Genomic DNA, 12574 nt, shown 5'->3' with positions numbered 1-12574 from the left:
GTGAGTGAATCCATGGATTAACGTGAGTGGATCCATGGATCAGTGCTGCTCCCAGGCTGCACAGGAATTGCTGCTTTATTTTCTTCCCCCCCTCCTAGTTTTGATGGTGATATTTCTGGGAATATTTAGCTCTCAAATATGCAGATTTTGCAATAATTTCTCTGTTGTGACTCAAATGCTTTTCTGGAAAACCTCTTTGAAGTGATGAAATTCTCAAGATTAACCCTTTGCTTTCAATTAATGCAGAGTTGGGTTCCTTCATGTTTTCCTCAGGGCCCTTCTCTGCCTGGAAAGGTGGGAGGGAAAACTGCTGTGGGACAAAAATGAATAAACCCAGCCTTTTAATCCTGGATTTTTTTTAATGAGCAGAGAAAGTCTCCTGGCTGTTTCCCCATCTGTTTCCAGTTAGGAGGATCCCTGTTTATCTCTGTGGGTCTCTCCCTTCCTGGAGGATCCCAGGCCCCCAGAGCTCAGTGCTGAGTCAGAGCACAGCTGGGGAACAGGGAAGTGTCCCCAGCTGGAAATGGGGACTCGCTCAGGCCAAGGAGAGATGAACTCGCCCAGTTTCGCACAGGAAATGTGTAACCAGAGTGGGAATTGAACCCAAATCTCTCCAGTTTGGCCCCAGGTTTTCTTCTCCTCTCGATGATCCACGGCAGCTCAGCAGATGTTGCTCAAGTCTGAGGATCCAAACACATAAATTCCAGAATTCTGGAATGGTTTGGGTGGGAAGGGAACTTAAATCCCATCCCATCCCACCCCAGCCATGGCAGGGACACCTCCCACTGTCCCCAGAGACACCTCCACTGTCCCAGGGTCACCCCCACTGTCCCCAGGGTCACCTCCCACTGTCCCCAGGGTCACCCCCACTGTCCCAGGGTCACCCCCACTGTCCCCAGGGTCACCCCCACTGTCCCCAGGGTCACCCCCACTGTCCCAGGCTGCTCCAGCCCCAATGTCCAGCCTGGCCTTGGGCACTGCCAGGGATCCAGGGACAGCCACAGCTGCTCTGGCAATTCCAGCCCAGCCCCTCCCCACCCTGCCAGGGAACAATTCCTGCCCAAGATCCCACCCAAATCTCCCCTTTTCCAATCTCAAGCCATTCCCTGTGTCCTGTCCCTGCAGGCCTTGTCCCCAGTCCCTCTCCAGCTCTCCTGGAGCCCCTGCAGGCCCTGGAAGGGGATCTAGGATCCTCCCAGAACCTTTTATTCAGGCTGAGCACCCTCAGCTCTCCCAGCCTTTCCTCACAGGAGAGGTGTTGGGATGTGCTGAGAGCTCTGTGGAAGGTGAGCATGGAGCTCACCCATGATTTCCTTGAAACTAAAGCTGGCCTAAATGCAGAACTCGAGACTAAATACGAGCTTTGGAGGAAGGGCTGGGTGAGGAAGAGGAATAACCCACATTCCCTGGGTGCTGTCCCTGTCCCAGAGCTGAGATCAGAGCTGTTCCTCAGGAGCAGCCACAGATCCCGATGAATCTCCCCTTTTCTTCCTCCTTCCCTCTGGCTCCTTGGTGCAGAAACCCTCCCAGGCTTTATTTCTTTCCTCCCATTTTCTGTTGCACTGTTAAATTTTCCTTGGAGAAGGCTGAGTCTGGATGAACTGCATCCAGCCAGGAGAGTTATCCTTTGCCACTGGCATTGCAGGAGCCTCATTCCCAGGAATGAAGATGTGCAGAGTAGCCTGAGCTGGCCCAGCAGGGCCCTGCTCGCTGCTGTAGGCAGCCAGGTGTGTTTGTTTGTTGGCCTCTTCTCGAATTGTTCACTTTTGTGCAGAATTCCTAAAACACCAAAACCATCTGGGGCCCACGTGTTGATCAGAGGAGAATGAGGATGGTCTGAGCATTTGGGGTGATACTGAATTAACTCAAGGATTTTCTTTGCAAGCCTAATTTTTAAACACTTAGGAATTGATATGTGGCCTATAGGAGAATACTCAGTTTTATAATGTTGTTCAGGTTGAATTGGAAGTTCTTAAATGGGAATATTTGAGCTTGTGGCAGCTCACTCTGCTCTTGCTGAAAAAAAAAATCCCTGCTTAAATCCACTTCTACCCAGTTAATGTTCTCTGTCCCTGCTTAAATCCAATTCTCCCAAGTTCAAAATCCCTGTGTGTCACGAGTGGGGCAAACCCCAGCACTGTGTGCAGAAATCGAGGTGATAAATCAGCTCCACGAGTTTCTTTGATCTTGAATAAACGCTGGGCTCAAAGTCTAGCCCAGACCACAGCCAGGGTTAGTCAGCATTGAGGGCTCTCTGAAAAGGGGTTTCAAAATGTAATGAAATCCTTCTCACAGCAGTGATCCTGACCTCCTCAGCAAGTCAGGGCAAGAGCAGGTGCTCTGCAGGTCCTGGGAAGTTTGAAGCTGGTGCTGGAAGGGAGCAGGACCTGGATTTGAGGAAAAGGAAGGTGAAGTTCAAGGCTAGGAGTGATTTAGTGTCATTTCCCTGAGGTGTGGTGTCACAGCGGGGAGGAAGAAAAGCCATTTATCGAGTCAGGGGAATGTCCCTGAGCTGAGCCCCTCGTGGGGGATCCATTGTCCCCACTGAGCCCCTGCCTCTCCCCATGAGAGAGCTGTGTCCAAGGACTTGCACCCTGAATTTGGCCATCTGAGGGGGCAGTTCTCAGAGAGCTTGTCATGTCTGGCTGGTCCCAGTGTGTCCCAGGGCGACCCAGTATCATTCAACTCTGCTAAATTAAACTGAATCCCCTTAAACTCCATGTCCCTTTTTGTCCCTGAGCCCACAGGGTTGTAGGAGTGAGGAATCCCTGGAGGACTTTGTGGTTTCTCCTGCTGGCTCTTCACCCTTCAGGAGGAAGCTGGGGCCATCACTGAGCTCAAATCTCAGCCCCCTGCTCCTCCCTGCTCTGCTGGACTTGCACTTCAGCCCCATCCCCAGGGAACGCAGCACTTGGAGCAATTTCCTCCAATTAATCCTGTCCTAGCAAGGTGCTGCACCTCCGGGCAGGCAATACCTGCATGAAGGACAAGAATTGATTAGTCATTATAAACCACACCCATCAATTCGCTTCATTTAAAAAGCACCACCCTTCTTTTCCCTTGGAGCACCCCACCCATCCTCCTCTCCATCTCTTGGAGACACAGGCTGATTCTGGCGCTGTCAGGGTGCAATTCCAGTGCTGTTCCCTCCTGGAGTGTCCCGTCACGAGCTGTGTTTGCTGGCTGGGGTGGTTATTGGGGTTTCAGAGGTCCCACACACACTCATTTCAGGGGGGTTTCCCTTTAGAAGCAGCGCACACAGAAATTGGATTTGCCCCTTTGTTTGGCGACAAAAGGGAGGAAATTAAAGAGGCAGCACTTCAATGAAAGCTCCTCTTTACCTGCCTTTGGATTAGCACAGCTCAAGAGCTGCTTTTACCCAGAGAAGATGCCTTGTTGTTTGTCAGGGATGTAAGAGGCGTGAGGCAGAGCCTTGGAGTCAGTCACTTCGCAAGGGAAACACAATTATAAAAACTTTAAACCTCTAAATGTTTGCAGGAGATTAGGAGGAACTCGAGTTTGAAGGAGTTTTAATTCATTTCTCCAAACTTTCTCTGCTTCAAGTTCCTGTCTTTGGTTGCTGCCTCAGAGCCAGGTTTTGTGAGCACTAAACCGAGTCCCTGAGCACAATTTATGTTTAGGTTGCCATTAAAAGTAATGTCTTGTGAATGGCAGACATTCAATGCGTTGTTCTGAATTATTTGTGTGCAAAATATTTACAGTTGAACCCCCCCTCCAGAAGGAGCAGCGGTTAATTACTTACACACAAAAGCTAAAGTCATTTTTCTTGTCTGTTTTTCTTTTGGATGTAATTACAGAAATGTGGGAAATACTTTTCCAAGGCTTTTGAACTCCAAAGTGGAACAGAAGGAAGACACCAGGGGGACATCCACCGTTCAGTGTTATTTTCCTTGCACAGGAGAGAGAGAGAGAAAGAAAGAAAGAAGAAAAAAAAAAAAGGATCTTTCCGAGATGAGCACCAAAGTCTCAAGTTTTCAAAGGTTTGCATAACAAACAAGAGACACATTGTGGGTTGCATCTTGACTTTGAAGGCTTGCCACTGTCAACTGAAATAAAATGGCAAGGTTTAAAGCCTTAACCAAGTTCACAAGGAAAATATTTGGACTGAAAGTTTTGGAAAGTTTTCTCTCTTTGAAGTAGTTTGTCATGTGTTACCAATGTGAACTTTATTGACCTTGAAACGTTTTTTTTTTTGAATCAAATAGCAACTAGTGACACTTTAGTAAAATCTTAAATCAACAACCATCTCCTGGCGGCTCCAGCTTCGTAGCAAATGCAGGCAAAACAGGGAATCTACAGAGGAGACCTTTATTATTCATAAATGAAGCCTGCCAAAACCTTCCCGAAATAGCATTCAAAGACCCTTTTAAGGTCATGGATCCTGAACAAAGCCAGAAGAGCACAAAAAAGGCTGAGGAAAGTCCAAGAAAGAGGCTTCCCAAAGGAGAGGCTTTCCAAGGCAGTATTTCATCCCCAACTACGTACCAGGGCAGCTCTGCTCCTTCCCAAGGAACCCCTCTCCGAGATATCATCTCTCAGCAGCACTTTCCCAGCTCCTTGTCTGTTCCTCGGGAAGAGCCTCAGGAGAAGCCCGGCCACCAGAAACAGCCCAAGCCCTCCTCCTTCGACCACCCTGCCCACGTCCCGCAGCTTCAGCAGCACGCACTGGCACCAGCATTCATGTCCCCGGGGAAGCCGGAGCACGTCCTGGAAGGTCCCACATGGCAGCTAGTTGATCCAGTCAGGCCAGGGCCCTCCGGCTCCTTCCCGTCCCCCGGGCTGCACGCCCACCACGGCCAGCTCCTCCCGTCCCACTCGCCCATCATTCCTGCAGAGGACATGCCAGCCGTGCAGAAGGTCTTCATCCCCCGCCCCGCCCAGGTGTCCCTGAAGCAAGCTGAGGAGGTGCACAAGAAGGAGAAGAAGCCTCAGAAGCCGGGCAAGTACATCTGCCAGTACTGCAGCAGGCCCTGCGCGAAGCCCAGCGTGCTCCAGAAACACATCAGGTCCCACACGGGGGAGAGGCCCTACCCTTGCATTCCATGCGGCTTCTCCTTCAAGACGAAGAGCAATTTGTACAAACACAGGAAGTCTCACGCTCACCGGATAAAAGCTGGGCTGGCCTCAGGGATCGGAGCGGAGATGTATCCGTCGAGCCTGGAGATGGAGCGGATCGGCGGGGAGGACTTTGAGGAGCCGACGGAAGGGGAAAGCACGGACTCGGAGGAGGAGACGGCGGCGATGTCGGGCCACGCCGCGGAGCTGTCGCCCAGGCAGAAGCACACCCTGCTCTCCAGCAGCCTGCTGAGCGCGGGGAGCCAAGGCTCCAGCCACGACCGCTGCTCATTGTCCCATTCCAGCATGTCCCAGTCCCTCGAGGACAGCTCCCAGTTCGTGGAGCCGTCGTCGGAGCACGCCCTGAGCCATAAGTCCGAGGACACCCACACCATCAAGCAGAAGCTGGCGCTGCGCCTGAGTGAGCGCAAGAAGGTGATCGACGAGCAGGCCTTCCTGAGCCCTGGCAGCAAAGGCAGCACGGAGTCCGGGTACTTCTCCAGATCTGAGAGCGCCGAGCAGCAGATCAGCCCTCCCAACACCAACGCCAAATCTTACGCCGAGATCATCTTCGGGAAGTGTGGGAGGATCGGGCAAAGGACGGCGGCGCTGGCTGCAAACACAACCCCGGGGTTCCCACACCTGTCTGGTGATGAGAAGCCCAGCATGGTCCCGCTGTCTGTGCCTAGAACACAGGTGATCGAACACATCACTAAGCTAATCACCATTAACGAAGCCGTTGTGGACACCAGCGAAATCGACAGCGTGAAGCCCAGAAGAAGCTCTCTATCAAGGCGTAGCAGCATCGAATCCCCGAAGTCTGGTGCGTACAGAGAACCGTTTCAGTTCGATATCAAGTCTGGTTCCAGCAGCCAGCTGGATGCAGCGAAAGTGTTGGCGTCCCACGGTGAAAAAATGAAGCCCGAACAATCATTGTTGTCACTTCAGCAATCCCACAGTGCCACAGAGACAGTGCCTCTCCTAAGAAGCCACTCAATGCCTTCTGCTGCATGCACTATAAGCTCCCCACACACCTTTAGAGGTAGCTACTCATTCGATGATCACATCATGGAGCCGGAAGTCTTAAGCCGCAGCCAAGCGTTTTCCTCCCACCCTCGAATGCTAAAACGCCAGCCAGCTATCGAGCTACCCCTGGGAGTGGAATATGTCTCGGAGGAGGTCGGCTCTGCCAGCAAAGAAACTGTTCCCAAACCTCCCGAGGAGCCTGAAACCAAGGAAAGCGATCTAACCAAAAAGTCCCGCAAGGGCCCGAAGGCGAAAGGGTTCATGTACGAGTGTAACGTGTGCGGCGCTCGCTACAAGAAAAGGGACAACTACGAGGCCCACAAGAAGTACTACTGCTCAGAACTGCAGCTCTCCAAGCCCCGCTCTGCCACGTCCCACACCTCGGCGGAGCCAGAGAAGAGCGCGGCGGATCCCGACGTGTGGCCCCAGATGATGCACTACAAGCTGGGCAGCACCTTGGAGCTCACCCCGCTGCGGAAGAGGAGGAAGGAGAAGAGCCTCGGGGACGATGAGGAACCTCCAGCTTTCGAAGTGTCTGACACCCCCTCCTCCAGCACCGGCCCGGGCGCTCAGTTTGCAAACCCGGCCTCGTCTGACGTGGCTCTAAACCTGACCCGTGAATCCATGAAGTCACCAGCAGACTCGGGAAAATCCGCACCTTCTGAGGCCAGCGCCAGCTTCCATTCCAGGAACACCAAACCGGCTTCAAGCACAGAGGGCAAGGAGAGGAGGACAACCTCCAAGGAGATCTCTGTCATCCAGCACACGAGCTCCTTTGAGAAGTCGGACTCCATCGAGCAGCCCAGCAGCTTGGAAGAGGACAAGCCCTTGTCCCAGTTCCCATCTCAGTCCACACCCCAGCACAGCCGCCCCCCTCACTCCCTGCAGCCCAGGCTGGTCCGCCAGCCCAACATCCAGGTCCCTGAGATCCTGGTCACGGAAGAGCCGGACAGACCAGAAACAGAGCCAGAACCTCCTCCGAAGGAGCCAGAGAAAACCGAGGAATTCCAGTGGCCGCAGAGGAGCCAGACTCTTTCCCAGCTCCCTGCGGAAAAACTCCCACCCAAGAAGAAGCGGCTTCGGCTGGCAGAAATGGCCCAGTCCTCCGGGGAGTCCAGCTTTGAGTCCGTCTCCCTCACGCGGAGCCCCAGTCAGGAGAGCAGCCTGTCCCACGGCTCCAGCCACTCCGTCTCCTTTGACCGGGATGACCACACCAAGCCAGAGTCAAGTAGCCAGCCCTCCGAATCCCAACCAAAACCTCCTGGAGTCGGCTCCCATATGCTGATGGTCCCCAGCCACCATCACCATTCCAGGGAAATGCGGAGATCTGCTTCCGAGCAGACGCCCAACGTGTCCCACCCTTCCCAGATGTCAGAGACTCGCAGCAAATCCTTCGACTACGGGAGCTTGTCGTCCACTCCTGCCTCCACCCCCGGCCCCTCCACCTCCTCGGCCCCCCAGGAGAGGAGGAAATGCTTCCTGGTGCGGCAGGCGTCCCTCACCAGGCACCCCGAGCACGAGCCGGACCCGGCCCCGCCGGGCTGGCCGGACACAGAGGATCCAGCTCCTTCTTCAAGTAAACCTCCAGCCACGAGTTTGCCCCATCAGCCGACCTCGTCCTCCCCTTTGCCCTCTCACGGCACCTACCCGAGCGACAAGAGCCAGCCAAAGGACAGCCCCGAGCCATCCTACAGCCCGCCATACACGGAGGCTCTGCAGGTGTTCCACCACCCCGTGCCACAGCTGGCGCTGCACGAGAAGCACTTCATGGCCCCCCAGGTTTCCATATTCCCCTACCAGCACCTCCTGCCGCAGCCAGGGCAGTCTGCGGAGCTCTTCGCCGCGCACACCATGTCTGACATCCTCTCTGCCCAGTTCTCCATGCCTCAGATCCCTCCCTCCATATTCCAGACCCCGCCGCTGCCCCTCCCACAAACGCTCATCCACCCGGGCCCGCTCCACCTCGCTCCTCCCTTGATGTCTCACCCCGCCGAGGTGTCCTTCAGGCACCCTTCATTCCTGCCCGTGCACTACCCTGGCTCCTCCCCGATCCCCTCAGCCTTTTTCCTGCCTCTCCAGTCTCAGTTTGCCCTCCACTTGCCAGGTGATGCCGGTGGACATTTGCCACAGATCAAATCCGGTTTGTTCTCGGCAGCAGGGAGCTCCAGCCTGTCCCCGTGCACAGATTACGACTCGGACAGCAGGTTGCACCCTCTGACCTGCGCAGCGAGTCCCGCGCTGTCTGTCACCGTCACCCAGCTTGTTGTCCCCACCCGGACAGAGCCCATGGTGTCGCTGGTGGTCCCCGTTCGCATCCAGACCAACATGCCCTCCTACGGCAGCGCCATGTACACCACGCTCTCCCAGATCCTGGTCACGCAGTCCCAGTGCAGCTCCTCCACCATCGTCCTCCCCAAATTCGATGACCACCAGCCCAAGGGCGCCCTGGTGTGCAGCGCTGATGTCCACGGGCTGGGTTTTGACCTGGCCCAGATGATCACAGAGGAGCAGAGAAGTCTTTTCCAGAGCCCGTACCTGCGAGTGCCCCTGCCCTTACTGGAAAGAAAGGGCTACATGCCCCTCACCTGCCCCTCAGACAGCGTCCTCGGCCTGGAGGGGGGCCCCTCCACAGTTGGGGGGAGCAAAAGGATGCTGTCCCCAGCTGGCAGTTTGGAGCTGACCATGGAGACCCAGCAGCAGAAGAGAGTGAAGGAGGAGGAAGTGTCTGAAGCAGAAGAAAAGCTGGAAGTGGTGAAGCCACCCGGTGCAATAGAGGAAGGGAAAAAGCAGGATAAATCTCACTTCCTTGCAGAAAGCCAAGACAGGGTCGAGGCTGAGACACCACCCGGCGTGTCCGTGGAGCAGTCGGAGCCAAAGGAAACCCCGAGCAGTTCCCAGCAGGCAGCATCCCGGTCGGGTTCCCCGAGCTTTGAGGCACTGCAGGAGTACGAGCAGCCAGCTGGCAAACAGTTCCTCAGCCAGGAGCCTCTGCAGCCCGTGAAGAAGGAAGACTCCAAAGAACCGGTGGAGCAGCCTCCACCGACCCCCGCCAGCGCTGCCCCCGTGCCCGAGGGCGCCGCCGGCGCGGGGAAGGCCCGGGAAGGCCCAGACAACAAGAAGGTCCTGCAGTTCCCCAGTCTCCACACAACCACTAATGTCAGTTGGTGCTATTTAAACTACATCAAGCCAAATCACACCCAGCAAGCCGACGGCCGCTCCTCGGTGTACGCCAGCTGGTGCATCAGCCTCTACAACCCCAACCTGCCCGGGGTGTCCACCAAGGCAGCCCTGGCCCTGCTGAGGTCCAAGCAGAAGGTGAGCAGGGAGACCTACACCATGGCCACCGCTCCGCGGCCTGAGGCGGGCAGGCTGGTCCCGGCCAGCTCCAGGAAGCCCAAAATGACCGAGGTAATGCAATCCTATCTCTTTCTCCTGATCCATTTGGATGCGCGGGTGGAGGGGGCTGAGTGCCGGGGTGTGGCTGTGCTGAGGTTGGTTGGGGTTTACTCGTCCCGCTGGCGCTTTGCGAGCCGCCTGTTCTCGGTGAAGCTCTTAGAGTGAAGAACCCAAACCCCGCTGAAACCCCAAGCCAGGAGGCAGGAGAGCCTGCTCCCAGGCCAGGTTTCTGTTCCCCACTTCCTACTTGCTTTCTAACCCAAGAAGTAGGAATCACCATCCCACGAACCACCACCGCTCCAGCACAAAGGATTAGACTTCATTTGCATTTGTCTTGATATTTCAAACAGCTTTACAATTTTTAATTTTTTTTTTAATTTTTTTTTTTTTTGGTTTAAATGCTGTTATAATTCCCTACATTTTGCATGTTAGAAATGAAAAAAAAAAAAAAAAAAAGGATTACCTTGGGGAAATGGGATTCTGTCTGGTTGTGCATCTGCTCATCTCACATTAATGAACATAGAGAGGCATGCTTAAAAGTATTTTAAAAATATTAAAAGGAGATTTGCAAGTGTATTTAGGCCCCTGAAGAAGCACAAAGGCTGTCAGTGGCATTTATAAAAGTGCCTCGGTGGGTTTTGTTAAACACCCCTGTGGTTTGGTCCGTTTGGTCCAGAGCTGTCCACCTGCTCTTCCAGGTATTTAAGGATATTTTATGCCTGGTTTTAGAGTTAAGACTTCTCTGACTTCCCAGGGTCAGAGCTCCCCCAAGACATTGCCCACACAGGCACAGAAGTCTTTAAGACCCTCCTGTGAGCTGCCTAATTTTATGTATCTCATTTTAAAGCCAGACTTTACCCTTCCTGCTTAATGCTGAACCAAACAGATCCCTTTAATCCAGATCATGTTCATGTAGATTAGCAAACAGAATCACTCTAAAGATTTTGCAATTTGATATTCATCTCAAGTCAATTTATATTGATGGATTATTCATTTTATTTCTGTGTCATGAAATGAACTCTGAATATTAAATTTATCATAATCGCTGCCGCAGCTGCTGCTTATAAATATGTCTTAAAATACGCAGTAGAGTCGCTTTGATTCAATAAATCTTTATTTCTATTCAGCATTTCCATCCCTCTCCTGCAGCAATCCAAGAGGCAGATTTCTAGTGACACAGGGGCAGATAATTACCTGAGCAGTGCAATAACCACGCTGAGATTTATGCACTATTTTTCCAAGGGGTTTTATCGGAGCGGTGCCGTGGCATCCTCGATTTGAATCCCTAAAGGAAGTGCCTGTGCTGCTCTGAGCTCTGCTCTTTGCCATGGTGCTAAAACCCACACCCAGGGGGTGTCCAAGAGGTACCAGACCCTCCCACCCTGAAGGCACAGGTTAAACATCAATGGTTCAGCCCTCACTCATCCAAATCCCCATTTCAGTGCATGCATTTCCCCCAGACCCCTCAGCAAACCCCTCCAGGCAGTGCTGCAGGTTCAGGTTCCCGTGGCACAACTTGCAAAAGGGAGAGTCTGCCCTGCCCAGCTCACCTGGGTGGATCCTAAACCCAGCCCTCCTCCCCCGAGAGCCGCAGTGGAGATAAACTGAATTCTTGCCGAGCACAGAACCCATTTTCCATCAGTGGGAGTGAAATCCTCCGTGCAGGGTTTAAAACACGCACGGCCGGGGACGCAGCGGCTGCCAGGACGTGCGGTAGCATCGCTCCAGGGTTGGGGATCCAACCCTCAGCTAACTCCACTCTGGCCCCTTCCCTCCAACACCCCCTCCTTTACGTAACTGCAGGTTGTCAGTCGAGCTCCCAGGAGATGTGAAGAAGCTCTGGTGTTTTGTACAGTTGTGCATGCAGCAAGCAGTAGTTCTGTACGTGCCGTCTCCGTCCTTGGCTTGGGGTTTAAATTTCCAGTGGGATTTGCTGAGCAGATAATTCTGGAATTCTGGAGTGGCTGCGGGCTCCAGCATGCATGTAGGGATGGCTGGTGACTGTACTGGGGCTTGCACACTCTGTAAATTCGAAGATTGTAAAAGGGGATAGTAGTGACTGTATGATTTTGGCTCTCTGGTGCCTTTCATCTGTCAATGTTTTTGTGCTTTCGAAAGTTGCAATAAATAAACCTCGTGCTGCATCCAGCAAGTCAATTGTTTTGTATTCCTCAGCAAACCTGGGAAGCTTGTCCCTAGCAGTGTTCTGAGCCTGTAGCTCCTATCAGGAGGTGAAGTCACAACCCTAGAAGTTTAATTTTTGAGGGTTCTGAGCATCTCCTGCCGCTGATTTCCTCGCTGTCATCTCCATGCCCAGAGCCCCCAGCTCAAGACCATTCCTGCTGTTAAACGGCTCAAATTATTCCTGGCACTGTTCTACCCCTGAGCCTTTTGTCATGAAATTCCTGGCACTTTTAGGGACACAGGGACCACTCCCAGGAGGTTTCTAGGATGGGTGTGTGGATGGTGTGGACGTGGGGCTGATCCGACCCCGAGGACAGAGAGCAGCCCTGGGTGCACTGAGTGCTCTGAGCTGAGCTCCTGGAATTCCTGGGCAAATTTGAAATGCTTGACCCTGGTTTTGCCAAGTGACTTTTGAGTCCGTCCCTCCTCCTGCTGAGCATCCCGTGGCAGCTGGGGGAGCTGGGTTATATCCCACTGGATCCTCTTGGAGCTGCTCACTCTGTGGCTTCCCCCAAAACCAGGGGAGACAAAGAGGCTCCACTGGGGTGATTCATCCCCCTCCAGACCAGGCTGAGGTGGGGCAGGTGAATCACCTGGGGAGCCACCACTCCTGCCAGCCAGAGCCAAGGGTGACCAGCTGGGCTTCAGGGGCTGCCTTCAGGCCAAAACCCCTGGAGAAACTGCTCTCAGGTGCCTGCAGCCTGTTTCCATCAATTACAGAAAGTGTGAGGATATGGATCCAGGATCCTCATCCAGGAGATGGATTCGGTTGAATGTCAGAGTTACTGTGGGAGAAGTTACCTGGGGGAAGGAATCTGCTTTCATTTCTCTGGAGACCCCTGGGTTTGTCCTGGTAGGATTTAGGGGGAAACATCCCAACATCTCACTCCAG

The 12574-nt window shown here is 53.7% G+C and overlaps 1 protein-coding gene across 4 annotated transcripts in view; it reads left to right on the top strand.

Annotated features, from left to right (window-relative positions):
- The window catches only part of HIVEP3 (HIVEP zinc finger 3), a 203558-nt gene that overhangs the window by 144195 nt on the left and 46789 nt on the right, over positions 1-12574 (top strand). For all 4 annotated transcript variants that reach the window (XM_015649382.3, XM_015649383.3, XM_015649385.1 and 1 more), the window contains one exon: positions 3819-9510. In XM_015649382.3, coding sequence (XP_015504868.1) covers positions 4396-9510 — 5115 coding nt within the window. In that variant the 5' untranslated portion in view covers positions 3819-4395. The remainder of the gene's footprint in view (positions 1-3818; positions 9511-12574) is intronic.

Source organism: Parus major, chromosome 23, assembly GCF_001522545.3.
Source record: "Parus major isolate Abel chromosome 23, Parus_major1.1, whole genome shotgun sequence".
Lineage (NCBI taxonomy): Eukaryota > Metazoa > Chordata > Aves > Passeriformes > Paridae > Parus > Parus major.
This window is presented reverse-complemented; position numbering and strand designations above follow the sequence as displayed.